This window comes from Amblyomma mixtum, chromosome 4 (assembly GCF_055824585.1).
Source record: "Amblyomma mixtum isolate Tamu chromosome 4, ASM5582458v1, whole genome shotgun sequence".
NCBI classification, from domain to species: Eukaryota; Metazoa; Arthropoda; class Arachnida; order Ixodida; family Ixodidae; genus Amblyomma; species Amblyomma mixtum.
In genome coordinates this window covers 109,188,349-109,211,492 of record NC_143015.1, presented here as the reverse complement: position 1 = coordinate 109,211,492, position 23,144 = coordinate 109,188,349, and the positions used below count along the sequence as shown (strand labels likewise).

General features: G+C 47.0%; 2 protein-coding genes and 1 long non-coding RNA gene across 9 annotated transcripts in view; all 3 read left to right on the top strand.

Moving 5' to 3' along the window:
- Window positions 1-10,042, top strand: part of LOC149347804 (uncharacterized) — a 37,563-nt gene extending 27,521 nt beyond the window's left edge. The window contains exons 2-7 of one of the 4 annotated variants that reach the window (XM_089587485.1): window positions 913-990; window positions 2,504-2,684; window positions 5,230-5,325; window positions 6,660-6,805; window positions 8,893-8,978; window positions 9,836-10,042. In XM_089587485.1, the coding sequence (XP_089443611.1) occupies window positions 2,528-2,684; window positions 5,230-5,325; window positions 6,660-6,763 (357 nt within the window). In that variant the 5' untranslated portion in view covers window positions 913-990; window positions 2,504-2,527 and the 3' untranslated portion in view covers window positions 6,764-6,805; window positions 8,893-8,978; window positions 9,836-10,042. Of the gene's footprint in view, window positions 1-912; window positions 991-2,493; window positions 2,685-5,229; window positions 5,326-6,659; window positions 6,806-8,892; window positions 8,979-9,835 lie in introns of all 4 variants that reach the window. The other 3 variants (XM_089587483.1, XM_089587482.1, XM_089587484.1) reach the window with 3 other exon arrangements.
- LOC149347802 (uncharacterized) overlaps window positions 1-23,144 on the top strand; it is a 166,169-nt gene that overhangs the window by 58,567 nt on the left and 84,458 nt on the right. The window lies entirely within an intron of this gene.
- On the top strand, window positions 12,126-16,365 carry LOC149347803 (uncharacterized). The gene is made up of 2 exons (XR_016292214.1): window positions 12,126-12,380; window positions 16,235-16,365. It is a non-coding gene; the product is annotated as an uncharacterized LOC149347803 (long non-coding RNA).

Genomic DNA, 23,144 nt, shown 5'->3' with positions numbered 1-23,144 from the left:
GAAAGAAAATCCGTTGTTCTCGGCGACAAAGAAAGAGTCATAAAATGCTTTAACCCACATAAGCCTAATGCCCGCGACAAAATGTAGATTTTTTTCTCCAAGAAGCAGCAAAATGGTCTTCTTACTATCAATAACTGTTTCTACTCCTTAGGCTGTGAAACATCTATTGTAGGATACAACATAAAAAAATGGCAGTTGCTAAAACTGGGCTATGTTCTACGGCGAACTGTGTTACTCCGCTGGCCAATCACGGCAATAAATGAACTCAACTTTTTATGTTTCACTAAACTAATCGAGTCAGGTATCAAATTATAAAACTAGTAATTTTTTGCTCGTGATGATCTTGTTGTTAAGGTAAGAGAGTTTTAACAACGCACTACTTTTTCTCATGGAGCAATTACGTGCGGGGGTCTTGAATGTGGGCGGAGCTTCGCTGCAGACTTGAGAAGTAGGCGACTATACACCTTTGCGAGTCTTCCTTATTTGCGCGTCCTTTACTTTTGATGAAGTAGTAACAGGTGTAAGTTTTTACTCTGAGTTTCTGACTGTGCGCTTCGCATGCTGTCTGAGTTAACCAAAAAGCAGCTGTCTCGGCACGTTCGATGTTGGTCATGTGCAAGGCATCTTCGCTGCGGCGTGCTTCTGTGGGTGGAAAACAAGTTGAGCCCAAAGTTTTACGCTGAGTATTATTACTGACCTGTTTACGAATATAACCATGAATACATAAATGTTGGCCTAAATATAAATGTGTTCACTAGTCTCTAAATATAAAGCTCGGAAATGCGTCTAACAAGATTATTTTCAAGCAAATACCTGTTTGTGCAAGGTATACGGTGTTCAGTAAATTTATACAAGCAGATATCTTCAACCTAGCCGAAAAAACATTTGGCGATGTTCTTGATTATTTTCAAGCGTTGCTGTTTCTTTGGGTGCGGTACTTCCAAGTGCGGCTTGGGCGGGGCTTCCTGCGCCTGAATCCAGCCATCGTGGGTGAGTTGACGGCAATTTTTGCAGTGAATCACTCAGGCTATAAGACCCTAGAGACCACACAATCAGTGCACTGAGAAAATTGTACAGCTTTCCTCTGCAGCCGTCCTGGTACGTTCAGGTTCACGCTAAAAATGAGGACCTTTCTCTTATAAAAATGGTCTACAGACAGTGTATTGATTTCTTGTAGACTCTGTTGCCTTATCATAAACATTTCTTTTCGTCTATTCATAGTCTATAGACTGTCTATGTACTAAATGTGTATGGCCATAAATCTATATATTGTCTGTAGACTGTCTATATCATTTGAACTACCTATAGACTGTTCTCTAGGATTGGTCTATTGAGAGTCTATAAACTTTATAGACAGAAGTCTATGGATGGTCTATATTTTTGAGGTTGATTGAGATCTACTGCACCTTGCGGCTTACTCCACTTTCCTGACACCATCGCATTGAATGTTTAATTTTATATTGCACATGTAATGAAGCGATTTGAGCCAGTGGCAAACTGTTTAATACTTTCTAAACCACCATTATGAAGCTATCATGAGCTAAACATTTCACCTTCACTGTTCGTATTGACTTCTATTTTTTTTTTTGCAGACTACAGAGATTTGTAACTCCTGGCCGTATACTGTGCTCTTCCTTAGGTATCTTTCTTAGATTCTGCGACTTTTTACGAGATGTTTTTGCATGCGTTTCTTTGTTTTGAAACTTTGAAAGTTTATTCAGAAGTATTACAAATGCTATGCTAATACTTAAGCTAACAAAAAGCAGCTACGTTATCGCAGCTGTGACCTGTGAGCTATGGGCTCTGTGCCCATCTGAGTCATTTGCAAGTCCACTGCTAAAGGACTCGCTGATTGCAGCTCTGCATCAAAAAGTTTCGCGCGTTCACGTAGACACACCGTGCAAGATCATTTGGGATTAATGGCTATGTACACACAATGTAGATTGAACGCGATGGCGTTAACGCTCCTGTTGTGCAGAAAATCTGGTGTTATCGGGCGTTGTGATCGAAAAATAGGGTGGCCCAGGTGGCGCCCCTAGGTCACGTGACCTTGTAGCGTCATCGCAACCTGCCAACCGGGCTGTGAGCAAACTGTCGGCCGTGGCAGGTGGCAGTCGATAATCGATCTCGAGAGGTTGCTCTGGAGGTGCAACAAGGGTCGCACAAGGCCCACCGGTGGCAGCCCCAGCCATCGCAGGCAATAGCACATTCCTTAACCACTGCACCACTGCGCAAGGAGTGGCATATGGACTCCCGGGCACTAATGAATGCAAAGTTGAGAATGACCAAATCTGCATATATGGGCATTAACTCATTAACTCCATCGCATCGTACCCTTAAGGCGGAGCTTAAGTGTCCAGTTTTTTTCAAGAGAGGTGCAGAATTTAGCCACTTCAGTATACATGCATTGCGTTGCAGCATATTTCTGTTTCATACAACAGTACAACAGAAAATTGCTCTCTATAATCTACTGACTCAACGCCTATGTTTTAGGTGGTTTCAGGGAAGACGCTGCTGCTTCGCTGTCATGCAGACAACCAGCCGAAGCACCTGGTACCAGCAGAGTGCCGCTGAGACTCGCGAGCTCTTGTGCCTCTCCGCTGTCCCTCCACTCAATACAGTACGAAAAACATGTTCAAGTGGGCGTGCCGCGGCAGCCCACTACGAGCTGAAGAAAACGAACGGTTAGTACCTGGCTCCGTCTTTGCAAATAAACCATCATGGTCTCCCGTCCATTCAGCGAGATACGCAACGGCGAGAAACGGTGACTACTTGCTGATAAGTGACGCTGTAGCATTGATATAAACAGGAGGGGCCTCGGGCTTTGGGGCTTTGCTTGTCTATCGCACTGACGTCATTGTGTATTTTGCTGATGAGTGTTCACTTCTCAATGAAAAGGAATGACGCAGTTAAAGTCCCATTTCTGGTAGGAGACTTTACTGCGCATTGAAGGAAAGGATTGAAAGAAGTTTGGTTTATTGGGATTTAACGTCTCAAAGCAACTCAGGCTATGAGGGACGCCGTAGTGAAGGGCTCCGGAAATTTCGATCACCTTGGCTTCTTTAACTTGCACCGACATCGCACAGCACACGGGCCTCTAGAATTTCACCGTCATCGAAATTCGGCCGCCGCGGCCGGAAAGAAAGAAGGAGGAAAGTTTGTTTGCTTCATTGAGGTTTAACGTCCCAAGGCTACTGAGGCTATGAGAGAGGTTTGGTTTGGTTTATGGGGTTTAACGTCCCAAAGCGACTAAGGCTATCAGAGAAGCTGTAGTGAAGGTCTCCGGATGTTTCGACCACCTGGGGTTCTTTAACGTGCACTGGCATCGCACAGCACACTGGCCTCTAGAATTTCACCTTCATCGAAATTCGGCCGCTGCGACAGGAATGAAAGGAGGAGTAAAATTGTGTTGGTTTATTAGGATTTAACGTCTCAAAGCGAATGAGGCTATGAGGAACACTGAATTGAAGGGCTCCGGAAATTTTACCACCTGGGGTTCTTTAACGTGCACTGACATCGCACAGCACACGGGCCTCTAGAATTTCGCCTTCATCGAAATTCGGCCGCCGCAGCCGGGATCGAACCCTCGTCTTTCGGGTCAGCAGCCGAGCGCCGTAACCACTGAGCCACTGCGACGAGGTGAAAAAGGGAAGGAATGAAAGAAGAGAACCATTTTCACCCTCTATTGTGTTCGTGATCTTTTAAAAAAGTACGTGGGCGCTGAATTGACGAAGGATGTTGTGCCCTTGTTTCCTCGTTTCTATCTCTTATATGTCCCTGTTTTCCTTTATTAGGAGCATACTTACTTCAAAAATAGTGGAAGGAGAAAGGAAGGAAAAGGTGCCTTAGTGGAGGGACATGAGATATTTTCGACCACCTGGGGTTCTTTAATAAAAAAATTGAAGCCAGGTGTATTTTATGGCTTGTACCGCGCACGTCACCCGTCTGCAAAGTAATCTCTCATCCTACGAAAAATGCGTATAACAGCGCACGCTAGTGAATAAATGTTTTTTTTGTTTTGTTTTTCCACCAGCACTAAGCACCGACCTATCCGTAGATCTGGCGGTGGCGCTTCTTTTTTCTCAGCCATAGATTGAAGCAACCAATGCTACATCCTTATGCGCTCGGCTGAACGCTTCCACAGCCTGGGCTCCTGCTCGTGCTGGGAGCTCGGGGAACAAAGGAGCCGAGCACTTGGCCCAAGGTTTTGCGAACGCATCCTCCTCCCTTAATGCCCCAGGCGGTGACTATCCAAACCTACAATGAAATTACCAACCTATAAAGAGAACACCGAATGTACCCCCCAACCCCCCGTTCCATCCTGACCTCGACAGACAACAAGCCACCCGAAATTTTCCGGAGCCCTGCATTATGAGGTCCCTCATAGCCTGAGTAGCTTTGGGACATTAAACCCCGTTAAGCAAACCAAACCTTCTTGCCAAATTGTCACAATGGTAGTCCCGGAAAACAGGCTCACATCTTATGCAGATGTGGGAAACAACCTCCCCACACACACCCTACAGCCAGCTCCCACTGAAGAGGGATGGAATGGAGTGCTGACAACCACAGACAAATCGCAACAAGTGGCCCTCACGTCCTGTGCCCCGGCAGTCGTCCCCACCTGGGGACCATGCCGCCCAAATACATCCCTCAGTATTTCGTATTCCGGCGATAAAGATTTGTTCACACGCAGAAAGCCCAGCAGATACCTTTCTCCGGTGTCGGCAATTGGCGCGGCAGTATAGAAATCAATCAACGCACTCTTTTATTTTGCACAATTCAGATCGCTGTATTCTGCAGCTTTAAATTTATAAAACGTTGGACTGCTCTGTGTGTGCCAACAAGCTTAACAGCAAACAGCACTCGCAATCCCAGTTCGGAAAGTATGGTAACGTGAGAGTAATGCTGGTTATGAAGCTCTATGCCATATCATTGCACTGTGAAGGATTGGAATGCCTTGCACTGCAGCAAGCCCTTACAGAAGCATTCAAAGCTGCATTCTTTTGTTTTCAGCACGTCTGTAGTGGTGGTCTTGTGGCTTCGTGATGTCGTTGATTTGAACATATTTAGGCGCGTAGCAATAATCAGTTACTGGCGTCGTGCCCCTGCATTACGAGCGCTGCGTTTTGACGACAACCCTTTCAGTAGAACCATGTTCTTTATCAGTAAGAATGAATAAACACTGGTCTGTTTCGCAGCCCTCAAAATTCTTTCAATTCTTTCTTGCAGCCTGTGTTCTTTTGGACGCGGTACATGGTCTGGCATGGCAGCCGACCACCACATGTAATGCAGAGATAGGTGGCCGGGCTTCTGTGAACTTCATGGGTGAGTTCGCTGCTTTTATTGAACTTAATCAATGAGGCTTATAAATTATAAAGCGACTACGGATGGTGCAGTAAACAAGCTCGCTACTTTTTCAAGCCTGCTGCGAGCCGTAGGAATTTATGAAAGCTTGATTCGGCAGAGGTGGAGACGCATATTGAACGGCATAGTTAACTTGTGCGTAGAGAGCTTCCACCTAAGAAGTTTTAGTGGCGGCCAATGAGTGTAACACAATTTATATTACCTTTATCTTTGGTCGGTGTGCACCTGATACTTTTACAACAAGAACTTCTGCATCCATAAACACCGTATACGGCGCACCCCAAGCGAAACAAACGTCGTGATTTTTCTCTGCTTGCAAGGCCGAAAATCTGACGCTATAAATGGCAGGCTACTTGCCGGCTCACGGAGGGGGTCGCGAACAGACGAATTTCTTGGGTGAGCAGTTTGAGCTCACGTGATTGCTGCTTCTAAGGCTAGTTTAATCTCACGTTACGCTGGAGCCGCGCACAGCTGGTGACCGAAATTGAAAGTTGTGGCAAGATTATCCGTGTTTAGTCTGCCGTACTGCTTTCTGGTTTCTATGCTTAGTTTGACCTATACTTGAAATATTTGTCCACATTGCGGAAGCAAACAGCAGCATCCAAGCTTTTTTGCCCAGTAAGTTTCGTTCGTTTCGAATGTTCATGTAAATAGGTGTCTACTTGAAAATAATAAATTGTGAAAGACCAAACGACAGCAGCTTTCCATTCTACCACTTCAGGCATTGTTCCTGTTTAGCACCGGCCAATAGCAGAAATTTTCAGCGTTGTCTACAGCATCGGTGATGCGTTAAATCGCTCGTTCTGAATGGACCTGTTCACCTGTTAGGGCGTCTTACATGCCGGGGAAAATGAACAACTGCCACGTCAAAACAGTCTGTCGGACTTTTCGTGAAACAACATCCATAACGCCTAGGCACTGGATTCCAAGGGAAGGGAATCTTAGCAGGGTGCTGCAGAAAGTTAGGTGGGTGGATGCGATTAAAAAGTTCGCAGGGATAGGGTCGCCGCAGCTGGCACTGGACAGGGTTAATTGGGGAGACATGGGAGAGACCATTGTCCTGCAGTGGCCGTAGTCAGGCTGATGATGGTGATTCGAGCAGTAATAATGAACCAATAAGCAGGCAGTGCCAGACCCTCTCAGTCCTTACAGCAACAATCGGGCGGAAAAAAGTAATGTGAGACTAGTACGACTGCAGCCCCGGAATTATTCGTAAATTGCCCATGTGCTAATTCACAATCTGTGGTATTTCTTCGTGCCGTGGTGCATGCTGATGCAAGATGCTCCTTGTGCAGAGCCAATCTGGAAGACCACCACTGCGCCTGGAATACCAGACACGAGAGTACACCGCAGCAATTTTTGCACTGCAGTGGCTGGGAAAGATTGCCCTGCTGAATGAGGGTGTTTATCCCGGCTGCTGTGTGGACGAAATGACGGAAAGGTACTTCATCCTAAATCATTCCCATAAATGTCGCCGCACAGCGTGATGCTTTGATGCTCGTTGCGGTAAATGTCCTCTGTGAAAACGTTGCTTGAAGTTGTCCTAACACCTAAGAAGGAATCAAGAGCTGCTAGGGGCGGAACGTTTTTAAACCGAGCAGAGGTGCGAAAGCAGGTGTTCATTCTTAAGCTTGGCCTTAAAGGTACGACGTGCTCTCGTTACTGGGTTAACGCCCATATATGCAGAATCGGTCATTGTCTACTGAACATTCTACAGATAGCAGCGAGTCCTAATATACCACTACAAGCGCAGTGGCGCAGCGGTTAAGCGATGCGCCACTGTACTGGCAGGTGGCTGTTTCTATTCCAGCCACCCGTTGGGGTTTTTCGACCAATGTTGCACTTCCCGTGCAGTCTCGCGCGCAGCTGGCCCGACGCTCCTTCGAACTAACCCGAGCCTACACGAATAACTCGGGCTAGATCGGTTAATAGCTCGGCTTGCTAGGCAACGAAGCAAGATCGTTCGTACGTACGGTGAATGTACATTCGGTGACAAGATTCTTGGCCGGTGTTCGGTTGGCCGGATGCGGGGTGTGTTGGGTGCTCGGCTGCGTACCCGAAGGACGCGGGTTCGGCCCAGATTTCAAAATATTTCAGAATACACCAAATACTCCAGTAACTAGTTGTTACATGAGAAATAGGGTTTATATATCAGTAATGATTTTTTCCGCGACAAGGGTATAAAGCTCGTTCGGTCAATAACCCGTCGGCGTAGTCGTAGATGTGAGCACCACGCGTCGGAAGAAGTCATATCATGCCAACCGTTTCCGCACAATATTTAGAATGGTGTCATACAATTCAGCGTTTCGTGCAGCATAAACGTTCTAGCTAAGTTAGAGCCCAGCTCTCTGCAGAGCTTTGAACCAGTGACCTATAATCGGGTCCTACCAGCGACCTATTATCGGGCCTCCAGCATGTGGGGTTAGCATGTCCACTACGACAAGTGCGACTGTTACTGTGTCATTTCCTTTCCTAAAAAATCCAATTCTCAATTTGTCTAACGGGCAAGGTGTCGTACCCAACGGGCGATGGCGTTCCGTGGACTCCCTGGAAGTGCTGCAACACGCTGTTGCGTTCAACTCTTAAAGGCGAAGCTTAAGCGTCCTTCCAATTTTTTTCCGATGGATGCGTGGCTTAAATATTTGGAGATTGACAAGGAGCATGGCTTTTACGGTAGGGCTATTCGTCTTTTATTGTCTAGATGAAAAATGTGAACAGGTGTTATACTCATTCGGCACGTCGTTGAGCATGAGTCCTCTAACAGTACCTTGAGGAACTCTGCACAAGACAGAGAACATTTGGAAAGAACACATGTTAATTTAAATAAACTGCTCTCTCGTGTTGAGAAGGAAAGCTCCGCAATTGATAAGCATTCATAAGCATAGAATGTCATAATGAGCCCCTCATTTCCCTTCTCTTGTCTACTCAATATCTGTACAAAAAGTTCGTCTTGCACATGCATTTAGAGCAGTGACTTGGCAAATGTAAAGCAGAGCTGCGTTTCTAAAGCACGATCCACCAACTTGTACGGAAATTCAATCAATTTAACCGCCTTTCCAGTGTGTGGCCCGCACTACCCCTTGATCTTGTCTCAGCGTCATTCATTGGCCTGCAACTGAGGACAATACTATGACGCAGACGCTGTTTGTTGTAATTCTCCTGTACTACGCGCGTAACGCGGCGAACTGCTGTGGAAGCCCCAAAGCAACTAACACATCTCCAGGCGTTCTCTTCAGGCTCCAAGGAATTCCGTGGCTGCTGTCACTGCCTATAATCATAGCAAAAGACTAAGCAGCACTCGAGGCTACGATAATGTTCTCAGACCGATTGCACCCCTCGTAGAGCACCTTCAAGATTTTATGATGTTCGTATATTTGGAAGGGCTTAAAGCTAATTGGTCGTGTCTTTGTAGAGAAGCAGAGCAGTGGCGTCATTCAGCTCCGCCATTAGTATTTCATAGCAACCCGGGTGATATTAACTGAGGATATGGGTGCACAAGCTGTGATATGAGCACGAAATTCTTCGCAGAGCCGGCTCTCCTCTGAACGTGGTACCTCGCCACCGACAAGAATTACTAGGAGAGTGGTTCCAGCACCTCAAGATTATATGCACTGGTAAGTTAGTAGCAATGTTCAGGATGAGTCAGTCAGGTTTATAGAATGAAAATCAGATATCTCTATCTCAGGTGCGAACAAGTGCTGTGGGCGCATGTCTCCTGTTCATTCATTCATATTTGTATACCTAAAAGGTAATTGATATGATGACACAATATATCGCTACTTATGCGCGAAAGCAAAACTGTTAAAGCAATATGCGAGAAAATTGCACTGTGTCTGTCTTAGATCGTGCCTAGCTTAGCTACACGCCTCTCAGTACCCACATATAGCCAATATTCTTAGACAAAGAGTTTGAAAATTAAAAAATTGTAAGATACTGTCGCAAAAATATTGAAGGTAAAGGTCCATTCTTGTGATATTTAGCAAATTACAGTTGAGAGTGCCATATGCAACCAACAGAGAAGGGTTTTGATGACAGAAAAAACGTTAACGGAAAAAAAAGCACACATTCACAGCGTATAAATTGTTATAGTGAAAACTTGCATTATATCAAAAGCTGCGTCAGTGAATCGTTTCCCGCTGAGAATGATTTTGTGCAAACTTGTTGGGCGTGATTCCTCAGGGAACATAACCCGGATTGCATCATCTATTTGAACGTAGCACATCATAAATTTTTATTGTTGGCAATGTCAGGAATATGCACTTTATGTTGTAGACGTTAACAGAAAGGAGTACAAAGGCAGAAGTCTGCCCTCTAGCGCACTTCCTTCCATAAAAGGGAGTTTGCAAGACGACAGCTCACTCTGTTTTATTCCCGCACAGGCGTATTCGTGTTTGTAGAGTGCAATGCACCTACGATCAATTCAGTCTCTTTGAATTCAACCCGAATATCTTGTCACTTCTCTCGAATCCAGCTTTCCCGAATCTTCAAACGGGGCTTCCCTCCGCGGTCACTCTGCTGTGGCACTGAAGAAGATTTGGAGGTGACCGCGTGTCTTGAACGAGCGCAAGGCTGGCCACGCATGCACTTAGTAGTGCCTTCGTCACGTGGGTGCAAGTCGGGTCGCCGACAGCCAGACCCGCCTTCTCCTTGCAGCGGGGATGCCTGTGTCAGATAGCAGTCACATGTGAGTAAATTTTCCGCCACTATTGCCTGTAACGGTCTGCTCTGCTTCTTTAACGTGGTACTGGAGAAGTAGCAAGCGCTTTTACGCGAGGAATGTTGATGTAAGCCTTTCGAGAGTTGCAAACACGCTCCAGTGTTGCCGTTGGTTTTTATTAGTCAAAAGCACTCTGCATGCGCTCACCAACATGAACCTCCTCAAGCGGTCTTCAGCATTTACCTAGCAACAGATGCCACGTAATTTATGTTCCTTGTGCGTGAAATAAATAAATGATAAAATAAATATTACCACGACAGGGATTCGAGCCTGCGGTGGCGGGAATAAACACATCAGTTTCGCTGGCCAGTGCATCAGACACGCCTCTGTTAAACTGCATGACACACTCGTGCTGTGCAATGCAAATCGTCGTCTTCATCAACTCCCGTCGGCAGCACGAATAACTTAACCTCGATCAGCGCTTAACCTGTCTAATATTAATCGTCGCCACGCGTGACGATGACCCAGCAAAGCAACACCATGAATCAACCAGGCCAAACACATGCTTTCGCACGTATACTCGGTTTAACCCCGTTAAAGCCTGCCATATTTTGTTCACTCCACTGTTTTTGTTCAGTCCACACTTGTATGCAAAAAAAGAACAATCAAGAAGAATAGTGGTCAGGTAGGTTTAAACTCTACCGAGTAGACTGAGGACGAACCGAGTAGACATTCGAAAGCGTGTGTTCATTCTTGAGTTGAACAGGGCATCTAAGCTCAGCCTCAAAGGTGTTACGTGGTGTCTTTAGTGTGGTAATGCCCATATATGCAGAATTGGACATCCTCTAGTTAACATTCATAGTTCGCGGTGAATCCTCGTTCCACTACCAGCGCACTGGTGCAGCGGTTAAACGATGCGCCACTGCCCTGGCAGGAGGCTGTTTCTACCCCGCAGCCACCGGTAGAGATTTTGTGGTACTTCACCACTGTGGGCTACTTAACCCTCTTATTTGCCTCATCAAATAGCTCTTCCACCGCAAGGTGTCAGTGGATGAAATCTACAAAGCCACCTGGAAGCAACTTGCATAAGTGTTTGTTTTAGTGTGCAAGCACGAAACACTATAGGTGCCTCCCTACCGTAAAAAGCCATCTTGTCTGCGGATGAAGCCCCGACTGACCAGCTGCCACCTGCAGCCGTTGTCAGGTTGAAACGTGGAGAGAGGGAAATTGCCCTCCACTTTCAGATTAGAGGGGAATGCAAGTGGAAGAGGCAAGGCGAGAAGCAGAGGAACAGGTGACGAATTCAGGGCGACAGTGTAGAGATAAATAAATACACCTTCTCCTCTTCCTGCGCTAGCACCACGTGGGTCACTAGCGAAAAAGCAGTTATGTGCCCTCGTGAAGTCTGGTGGTCAGCTGGTGAAGGAGGAAACCGGTTTCGCTCAGCCAAAAGGAAAAGATGAAACCCGTGCTTATCAGCTGCGGCCTAGTGAAAACACCGCGTCGCGCCAACTGCTGCTTACGCTGTCTGTAAACCTGTCATAACTTACGCGAATGGTTCGTAGGTTTTGTACTGGCGCATCTGCGTCGTCTTTAGTTTACCGAAGTAAATCGGGGGTTAATGTTTTTTGTTGCGAGTACACATCAAACCTTACCAATAGGCCGTTTGCTAGAATAAAAATACAGAATTCATCAGTATCAAACCTTACCAATAGACCGATGTGCTAGAATAAAAACACAGAATTCATCAGTGACGTCTGAAATTATCACCTGTAAGTTCGTGGAACGATGCATCTCTCTACATCCCCGGCTTTCGTCTTACGTTACATTGTATCGCGGCTATGAATGTAGCCGTTTTCAGCGGGAGGCATGCGTGAAATATGTGCCAAAAGAGTGAGCAGCAAACGCTCTCGCAGTCCCGGTTTGGTAAGGGTCGTTAATAACGGTAAACCTACCAACCTAACTCCTAGAAAATGGAGCTCGGAAAAAATCGGTGACGGTGGCGGTTGTCGGTGCCTAGAACGCCATTAAAAGGTTGAGCAACGCTAAATTTCGTAGTATAGCTGTGCTTTTGCCTCTGTTCGTTTGGTTTGGGCTCGCATGTGTGGGAATGCTTAGTGGCAGTTGATTACTGCAATTGAGCCACTGGAGAGTGAGCGCTGCGTTTACCTGAAACAAATTCATCTCTGCTAAACCTTAGCAGATCGTAGTAAAAGTATATGTAAGCCCCGGTGTACCTTGTAGCTGCAACATCCTTGTCTGGTGTCTTCGCAGAGCTTGCTCTCCTTCAGATGTGGTACCCAGCCGTCCATCGACAAGTGACACTCCCGGGCTTCCAGCGCCTGAATCAACTTCATAAGTGAGTTAGCACCTATTTTTTTGTTATTGAGGCAGGCTTAAGCACCCAAAACAAAAAAATCTAGCTTGCTCATCTACAAGCTCGCTGTTCGCGCTCTTGTGCACTTATTGAAACGACATCTTGGCAGTGTAGCTCTACATCTGAGTGCAAGGGCTGCACACAAAGGTTCGGCATACAAGCACAACACGCTGGAGGGGCACTTCTGAACATCGCCCTTCAATTGGTACACACCCGAGCGGTCGATTGGAATGGTTCATTTGTGCAGCTGCAGGGCATTGCATATATAGTTTATCACTTCACTCCACAGAGGCCATATACAATAAAAGGAAAATTATTTGAGTGTTAGTCTGCTCTGCAAAAACCTTCGGTGCGATTCCTTTAGTCCGAATGCAACTCTGATTCACTGTTGTGGCTCTGTGTTGAGGTGGCAACAGCGCATTCGTATTCAGAAATGTTCGAATGTCAGCTGTGCATTAGGACCGCTCTAAAAGGATGCTCTAGAGTCGCGCACTATTACGTGTTATAGGTCGGCTTGAAGTGTAGACACGCATGGTAACATGGAGAACCCAGTACAGGCGATCCCTGCCTTAAACAACTTCTACATCAAGCGCGCGGTTCTGTACATATACCGTGCATGGATCGGCGTTTTCGCGGGAATTACTTTCACGGTAGGCACACTTAACTGATTTGAGCGTTGCATCGATGCGATTGTCAAAATGTGGAGGTAACGACTTGTCCTCTGCTCAGTCACAATGATGGTTGCCTTTCTTGTGGACATGTTCAGCATTGTGAACCTTGTCGTATTTATTCTCGGAACTATTGTACTTGCCTTTCCACTGCCCACGCCACGTGGCCTTGTGGTTCTCACTTTAGGCTTAGCCTCGTCCCCTAGGGGCTCTAGAGAAATTTCAGTTACAGTTTCAGTTTACTTTCCACCACAAGTAGAGGACATGTACGAGGTGTGGCGAGGGTGACGGGATAAAAGCTGCGTCAAGGGCAGCTTGACTGGCCTCGTCTCCCCGGACAACATGGCAGCAAGCACGACAGTTCGGAAGTACAGTAAATATATATGATGGGAAGAAAAACAAGGAACAATCATTTCATATTGCAAAATAATATGCAGAACAAGATAAGTGCAAAAACGGTGAATCAGGGCATTAGTTAAAATACAATCAAATCGTACAGTATGGGTTAGTTAATAATGTCGAATAATTTTTTTTCTAGGTTAGAACCAAAACATTGGTTAGAACCAAGAACAACCGAAAAGAATTCTCGTGCTAACGGTGGGGCTGTCACTGCAGAAGCCTGCGTCGGATTCCCAGCGGGGTCTCTGGAACAGTCGAGTCTCGTGCGAACTTCTCTCTACTTCCAGCCGTGCTGCCTAGCTGCTGCAGAACAACATCAGTGAGGTAAGTGGGCATTGAGGAATGGGGAAAAACAGGCTGACATCGTAGCCATCTTGCACTTCAGCAAGTGAAAAGAAAGCTGCGAAATATTTCTTTTTCCTTTTCAAACCATGCTGTGTACTTTGAACACAGGAAACATTTTAAGACATTCTTATAATAAACTTGCACATCTCCAACAAAAAACTTTAATTTGAAACAAAACGCTTCGGAGCCGGCTCAGCTCCTTTAAGGATTGGCTGGGAGCAGTACCTATATTCTTTAAGTATGCATGGAGGGGAGCAGGAAGTCACAAGAGTGAAAACTGTGATGCGAATGGTGCGTGGGAGGGGGGGGGGGGGGGGTTAATGCTGTCAGTCACGTTGTCGGGCTTTGGGGAGGCGGACCGTGGCGACTTCTCTTTTTTGAGCTGCAGAGTGAAGTCCCTGGGCGTATACTCCGGGAAGGTGTCCCTTTGTGCAGTTGATGTTGTTCGGAATAGTTTGGAAGTGCCAGGATTCGAGTAAGAACCTTTTTTGGTAAATGGTTTTGGTTTCGAGAATGCTGATTTCGTCGAAGATGATTCTGTGGTCCCAGTCCTCCGAATGTTCGTCTACAGGATTGCGCTCGCTTGCGAAGTTACGGACGTCGTTTTTATGTTGGCGAATTCTTATTTTAGATGTTTGGACCGGCAGATCTGTAAAAATGATTAGTTTTCACTTTCAAGACCTTTAGTTTTCACTTCAAAGACCTTCTGTACTGAAGAGGTAGTCACACACGTTTTCCTGCTAGCTATGACGTCAAACCCTTTTACTGATTTTTGCTTGCAGAGCAGCTCCGTGAGGGTTCACAGATATCAAAAAGGAACCTGCGATTATTTCCTCGTCGATTATATAAAACTCTGTTCGCCTCATTGCGCAATCATTAATCTGCAATGGCGTGACATGAAAACTTCGTGCGCACCCATCATATCGAAAAGGAGGCAAAAGGAGGCAGGCGTACTCTGAGTTTCCCCTCTAGTCCTGATCAAACGAATGGATGCCACACATCTGGGCTTGAGGGCACCCCCTCAGAAACTGTACGCGAACTTCTTTAATAAGTATTAAAAAGCGTGTACCGAATTTTATATTGCACAGCTAATTTATAGACACGTGGGCGCTTTTTTCTAATTTTGTTAAGTAAAGGGGAAAAATTACCAGAGGCGAGCGCAAAAAAGTGCGTTCTAGCAGCACTGGCACACTGGCATCCGCCCACGCTGCCATTTTCTTTCGTCTTAGTTCACAACAGGCTTGCTAGCCACCGCCTGCAACAACAGACGACAGCTTGCATACGCCGCGGTGGCTCAGTGGTTGTGGTGCTCGGCTGCTGACCAGAAACGCGGGTGCGCTCCCGGCCGCGGCGGTTGAATTTCTTTGGAGGAGAAATTCTAGAGGCCCGTGTACTGTGCGATGTCAGTGCTTGTTAAAGAGCCCCAGCTGGTCGAAATTTCTGGAGCCCTCCACTACGGCGTCTTTCATCGCCTTAGTCGCTTTAGGACGTTAAACCCCATAAACCAACCAAACCAACCGGTCGTATGCGCAAATGAGAGTCACGTGGGGCAGGACTCAGGTAAAGCGTTCGTTGAGCGCCAGGAGGGAGACGTGAAGGTAGCTTCGAGTTCCTGACGCTGAACAACCATCAAGGTAGCCTTCACTTAGGGACGTCAGTAAGGAAGGAAGCTTTCAGACTGACATAAGGCAGCATCGCCGCAATGAAGGCTTCCAATAATTTAGCCGCTTTTGTAGGACTGTCGATTCTTAGGACGTGTGGTATTTGACCACGGTGAAATTTCTGAGCATACGTCTGGTTTTAAGCTCTTTAGACTAAATTTCATCGGGATCTTCAGATGTTCAATTCTATCTCGAACTGTAAGACGAACACTGCAAAATGAAGAAACATGGCCTAAAAACAAGTGAAGTCACTGACCCGTGCGGTATTTCGTTCACAACTGAACGAAAGAATAACAGCTGGCCGTATTTATACGTGCGGATCCCAAAACGTAATTTCTCGAAACGTCAAAACTCGGAACTTGCGTTTGTGGTTGGTGGTGTTTGCTGTTGGCGTGTAAAAAACAAAACGAAAACAACTGCTAAGTGTGAATACAATCGCACTATCCAGCACCATGAGAGAAAGAACTGTTGGCGAGTCGCAAAAGATAGATGAACCGTCGCTGAAACTTTGCAGGCTAGAACACCACCGTTGTGTGTACGACTATAAGAAATCCTGACTTGCCTTGAACAAAAAAGGTCGTGAAATATATACAAATCGCTGCAGATGTCATCGAGTGCAGCAGCGGTGCTAATGCCGGCGGTCCAGCTAAGAATTCCAACCCTTATTTTAGTTTCTCGGCCGTACTTCTAGCTTTTCCAACAATTCTAAGTAACATTCCTATTGTTGTATAACTAAGCAGCATTTTCATTTTTTCCTCCCCAGGATCAGCTCAACTGGAACCACCTGCCCACCTGCACAGTCTCCATCCGCGAACCACAAGCATCTAATCAGCTCTTCTGACCACTCCTACCTGTAATCCCTACAATGACAGTAAATAAAAAAAAATTACAGGATTCCACTTAAATCTGTGTAAGAAAGGGAATTCGAAAGCCATTGCTTGTCCTGTTTTTCTCCATTTTTTGCTGATTATTTTCGTCTTTCTTTACTTTCTGTATCCTGTGTTCGGTTTTGTTTCTTTTATTCTTGTTATTATTTATTTATTTTGTTGTTGTTTTTTCTCCTTGTTTCTAGACCACTGAGCGGAGCCGCATTAAAGCAATACGAAATCAAGACGTCCAAATACTTATCGACGTTCGTGGCTATTGTGATGTTCATGTACTATATTGACGTCCATGGCTATTTCGAAGTCCATATATGTAATTTTTCGTGTTTTCTCGCATTTAATTACACCCCATCAACCAAATGTTTCCCACAGCAACATTTTATCATACACTATCTCACACACAGACAGACTTTCACACATTTATCTTCAGAGAACTAGGTAATCGTGCGGACAAAATTGCGGACACACTTGAAGCGAAAAGCTTCACTAGGCTAGTCAACACCAAGGCTAGCGTGGGCCCCGTCGTCAGAAAAACCACAGGTGCAGATGCGCAAACTGCGTGACGTCACGGTGGACACCCGAACTGCGCCGAAGAAAAGGAAACGACGCCTGTCTCTCTCATATATCGGTGGATACCTTGAACCGCGCCGTAAGGGCCTTAAGGAAAATGAAATGAAAGAAAAGAAAATTGCTTTTAAGGAAAGCAAATGCCTGTCATATCTTTGTGTACACCCGAGAGGAATGCGCGCCACACTACATGTCTCTAAAGCAACCTTCTAAGACAGGACCGTATTCACTACACGCGCGGCTCCTCCTGCGCCTTGCCGCAGCTTTTCGCTCCGAGATATCCAGGCTTAACCTTAGCTAAGGCACAGCTATTTTTTTATGCGAAGCATACTATAGCCGCACAACCGAGCTCTTCCTTGCTGCGCCGCGCGCGGCCGCGTAGCTACCACTTGACCTACATCGGCGCACCACGTGATGACGTCACAACAGCTGTGAAAGCTGGAGCTGAACTCGTGCGCTCGCTTGCGGACGCGCAGCCTCCGCCGGCGTTATGCTTCGCATCCTAGGCTTAACCATAAGATAAGCCAGGCCATTTTTTTGCTTACGCGACAAAGCCATATAATAAATGACTGTACTCCACTGATTCCAACTCTTGCTTCGCAAAAGAAGGAGCGGTGCAGCTGGCACTATGCCCCAGGTGACCCGACGCCGAAGGAAAGCGCAAGTGCCGCCGCTCAGCGTCATAAATATTAAAAACAGCCTCAGTTTTCACAGTATCAGATAAATAGAGTGATGTGAAAGGGTACCTTCCAAAAGGTAACCTTGCCACAGGCAACCTTAAAAGAACCCGCTCTCGACAGCGAGAGAGCGGCTACCCAACTGCGCGGGAACGCGGACGTGCTCTGCATGGGCTCCGTGAATCGTCAGTGTTCTCGACCGGAAAACCCCACTTTAATGCAAAGTGTTCATTGGATGTGTTCCGTGAAGTTACGAGGACCATCTGGACACCAATTTTATCTCTGTGAGTAGAATATTTTTCCACTTACGGGACATTGAAATGTTGAGGCGGCGAGAGCCACGCTACACCTAACGCCGACGTAGCGTCGGCCGTGGCCGAAGCAGGAGACGCATGGGCTTCGCTGGCCCTACCGGGGCTGAGCAGCCTCGACGGCGGCATGGCATCAGCATCGACTGCGGCACATATTACGGCTCCGGTTATTGAAAATAACCCGGGTACGGACCAGCCCCAAGCCATGGAGCTTGCAAGCACCAACAACGCTGGAGCTACGAGGGGACCGCAAGAACAACCAAGAGTCTACCCAGTCAACGAGACCCCGTGGCGAGTGATGAAGGAATTAGTGGAGCGCAGAGCCCAGAAGGATAGGAAAGCTAACGGTCAGGCAAGTACACCTTCGGAGGCAAACAAGACTCCAGTGGGAACGAGCGAGCCACAGCAGCAGAAACCTGGGACGCCGGGACCGAACGCCATGGTCCCGAACGCGCCACCGGCGTCCGCTGCAAACAACCAACTGAAGACACTCCATGGTAACAGGCGAGATTTCGTACAGCTCCCGAAAGCAGGATACAAAATCGTATTCCGACAGAAGAGCCACAACCTAAGAGTGGGAGATTTCAAGCCCAGCGATTACATACAAGCCCTGGTGAAGGAATGCAACCTGGTATACATCGGCGACATGCTTGTCGCGGTGAAAGCCATCTCAAACATAATAATAGTCCGGACGCCAGATGGCGCGAAGACGAGGAAGTTGTGCCTCGGAGACAAACAATTCGAGTTCAATGCCTATTTGTTTAACCTATTTCAATTACACATTTGAGATCCTTTCATTTATTTCCTAATTGCTATTATTATCATGATTATTTTATTTTTCCCCACAATTATTTTCTTGTTTAACATTTTGTACACCTATCAGTTGCCGCCTGTGTCTTGGCCAATCCCCCGCAGTGGGTATGCGCCATTTTCTAGAGGACAACAACAACAACAACAACTGCTCCACGGCGGAGGGAACTGTCCGGGGTGTGGTGCATGGAGTGATGGCCGGCACCACGAAAGAAGTCCTAATGAACCACATCCAAGTAGCAACGCCGGGAATTCGTGCAGTCTACGCAAGAATGCTCGGGAAGTCAGAGTCAGCGCTCATCGCGTTCGACGGACCGAGGTTGCCCAAGACAGTCGCAGTGATGGGAGGACTGTGCAGAGTTTACCCTTACCAACCTACGAAGCAGGTGTGCTTCAGATGCCACCTGCAGGGGCACCGATCAGACGTCTGCCCGGAACCAGAACCCATTCCGCAGTGTCCTAGATGCAAACGTGCCAACGTCGACGGACACGAGTGTGGGGAGCCCAAGTGTGAGTGGTGCGGCGAAGCTCACGCCAAGGGCGATATAGGATGTAAGAGACGTCTCAAGCGGAAAGGCCAGCAGAACCAGCAAGGCAAGAAAAAAGAAAGCAGTTACCACGGTGGCCACAGGCCGCGGTGGTTCGACAGCGAGGAAGCCGAAACGAAAGAAAAGAACGGATCTTCGAGATCTGCGTCTCGGAACAGGCGCGACGGCAGCAGAAGCCGAACGCCGTTCTTCAAAGAGGGAGACTTTCCGGGGGTAGCAGACGCGAGAACCACCGACCACGGTGGCGACAACGCCTGGGTTCGAGGGAATGCTCATGGCGCTTCCGCATCTAAACAGAAGACCAAGCAGTCCAAGAAGGTGAGTCAGTCTAGGAGCGAGTCTCCAGTCTATCCCACTGCTCTAGACTATTCGATACAGGCTAGATTCGAAGCTCTAGAAAAAACAAACAGGGAACTTAGAGAGGAAAATAAACGACTAAAAAGGAGGCTCTCGTTTATAGAACAGCGACAACAAAGAGAACAAAATGATACAAACCGAGGAAAAGTACACGGAGTACAATCGCCCACGACGAAAACAAGCACGCAGGGGCCAGCAGCCGTACAACCGCAAGTAAGGGAAGAAATAGATGCTACTATACCACTACACCAAATACAGGAGCAACAGAAAACAGTCTTGACGACGCTGGAACAAATCATGAGCAGACTGAACGCGACCGATCAGAGATTGGCAGAACTGTTCAGGAGACAAAACAAGAGAGCACCGGAACAGGTCGACCTAAACGAAAGCGCGAAGATCTTCGCGGCGCAGCAGTAGTGTCACATGATGGCTAACGCAGAAGAAAAATTTACAATATGGCAATGGAACTGTAGAGGATTTCGAAAAAAAAAACGATTTCAACATACGTGTAATGCAGCATAAACACCCTCCCACTGTAATAGCGCTGCAAGAAACTAACACTTCGCCGAAGATAGTCGGCTACCACACCATAGTAGATAAAAGATTTAAAAAAGTGGCCATTTTATGTCAGAAGGGGGTCACTACGCACAAGCACACGACACCAGAAGAAGATATAGAACATATTTTAATAGAGGTAATACCTAAGAAGCGCGGGGAGAAGAGCCTATTCGTACTTAACATATATTCACCACCGCGCAAGAAGAGACATGACTTCAGAGAAATCATTAGAGCGGTGATCGGCCTGGTAAAACAAAACCACCTTGTGATTGTAGGAGATATCAATGCTCCGCACAAAGAGTGGGGCTACAAGATGAATACAAAGAAAGGAAAAACCATCCTAGATGGAGTGGACACGCACGGGCTGGAAATCGTTACCGATAGCAGATACCCTACTAGGGTCGGAAACAGCGTTTCAAGAGACACTAGCCCTGATTTGACCATAATAGGAAATATCCTAGACTACGAATGGTCTAACACCGGGGAGCAGTTCCGAAGTGACCACTACGTAATTCAAACGCAAATTAAACTTACAAGGTTCAGCACAATCTAGAGAAAGACAAAAATCACAGATTGAAAAAAATTCCGTGAACAGTTGGAGAATGAAGCCCGAAGAACTGCGATAACGGACATCGAAAAGTGGACCAAACGACTACGGGAGGTCCACAGAGACGATACTACGGAGCTAGAGGTCACCGATGAATTTCCACGTGCGGATAAACGATTGCTACATCTTTGGGAGGCTCGTAGGGGGCTGACGAAAAGATGGAAGAAACAAAAACATAACAGGAAATTGACTCAGAATAGCTCAAATCAATAAGGAGATAGAAGACCACACTGCAAACTTACTTAGAGATAATTGGCACCAAATTTGCAATGAACTAAACGGCAACTTGGGTAGCGCTAAAACATGGGCGCTGCTCAGGCACCTCATAGACCCGACAAAATCGAAAAGAGAAAACAGCAAAACGGTAGAACGTATCACGCACAATTTTCAGGGAACGGACGCCCAGATTACAGATTTTCTTTGGTCCAGGTACGTCGGAAGCACGCAGGTGCCACCCTGCACCATGGTATATTCAGGGACAAGGAACTCGAAGCTGGATGAACCGATAAAAGACTACGAGGTATACGCGGCTGCCAGGTCATTCACAAGGAACACAACACCGGGAAAAGATCAAGTAACAAATGCAATGATCAGAAACCTCAGTGATGACCAAATCGAAAGCCTGACTGGACTAATCAACGAGCACTGGGAAAGGGGCACGGTCCCGGCGGAGTGGAAACACGCTGAGATTATCGTGATACCTAAACCAGGGAAAACACCCAGTTTGGAGAACCTTAGGCCCAGTTCACTAACTTCATGCCTCGGTAAATTATACGAGAAAGTGGTCAAGACTAGACTGAGCATTTACATGGAGGACAACGGTCTGTTTCCGGAGACCATGTTCGGGTTCAGAACGGGGCTCTCCACGCAAGACGTGATGCTCCACTTAAGAGACACGGTACAAAACAAATATCGGGCACTCGAGAAGGCGTAATCTTGGCCGTAGACCTCAAGGGGGCCTTCGACAACATCGGCCACAATGCCATTCTCACAGAACTCTCGGCAACAAACTGTGGGGAGAGGATCTTCGCATACGTAAAGGCCTTCCTGTCTAACAGAACAGCAACGATCGGCATCAACAACATTAGGCCAGAAAAGAAGACGACGCCAAACAGAGGGACGCCACAAGGATCCATCATCTCACCTTTGCTCTTTAACATAGCAATGATTGGACTAACTAGGAGACTGAAAAACATCAAAGATGTAGAACATTCTATTTATGCGGACGACATAACAGTGTGGACGACAAAAGGATCGACGGGAAACAAGCAAGAAATACTGCAAAGAGCGGCGGATGAGATCGGTCAATTTGCTTTATTTAGCGGGATGCAGTGCTCCCCAGAAAAATCAGAATTTATTAGACTTCACAAAAATAAAGAGGACAGGGGGACGATAGAATTAGAGATAGGTGGACAACCCGTAAGAAGGACAAATAAGCTTCGCATCTTGGGAATGTGGCTGCAGGAGAAAGGCAAACGGGACCATACCATCCAGCCAATGGGAATATAGTTACTGGTGCATCAGTGCGCACAAGGACAACACAAACAGCGGAAGAGATCGCCATAGCTCTAGCCCTGACTGAAGCCAATCGGCAGGGACTGAGTTACTGGATAGCCACAGATTCTCAGGCTGCAGCAAGGGCATACAGAGATGGAAGGATCGGCCGAAAAGCCGCGAGTATTCTCTTCCAACAAAAACAACACAGACATGGATCAAACAATACAAACATTCAACACACCATCATTTGGGTCCCTGACACTGGGGTTGAGGGAAATCTCATGGCAGACACCGTTGTCCGAGGGTTCACGAACCGGAGGGCGGGTTTGCCTGTCGAACCCTTCAGCACGCCAGAATCTTATGGGGAGGCAATGAAGGCGTTGGGAGTGCGCAAGAAGTACTCGGCTCCGGCGGATATCCTCGACAGAGAGCAGGCCACCACGCTCAGACGACTACAAACAGACACCTACCCAAGCAGAGCCATGTATCACAAAATGTGGCCGAACAGATACGCGAAAGAGTGCGTTTGGTGTGGGGGCTACGCCACAACGTACCACGCCACCTGGGGCTGCGAAAAAAGCCCTTTACTACCAAAGGTAAATAGCCCTAGTCTAGAGCAGTGGGAGGCCCTCCTGGCTGACTCCGACCCGAGCACACAGCTTATGCTGGTGACGAGGGCCAAGGCAGCGGCGGAGGCCAACGGGATCCTGGACTAGGGAAGACCGACCACTGAAGCTCCACATCTATCTATCCCCATCCCCCTACTCCCTAACTCTTCCTTTTGAAAAAAAAAATAAATGTTTTCACTACTACTCGACAGCGAAACAAAAAGGAAACTTCCCGTGCGTTAAAACGAT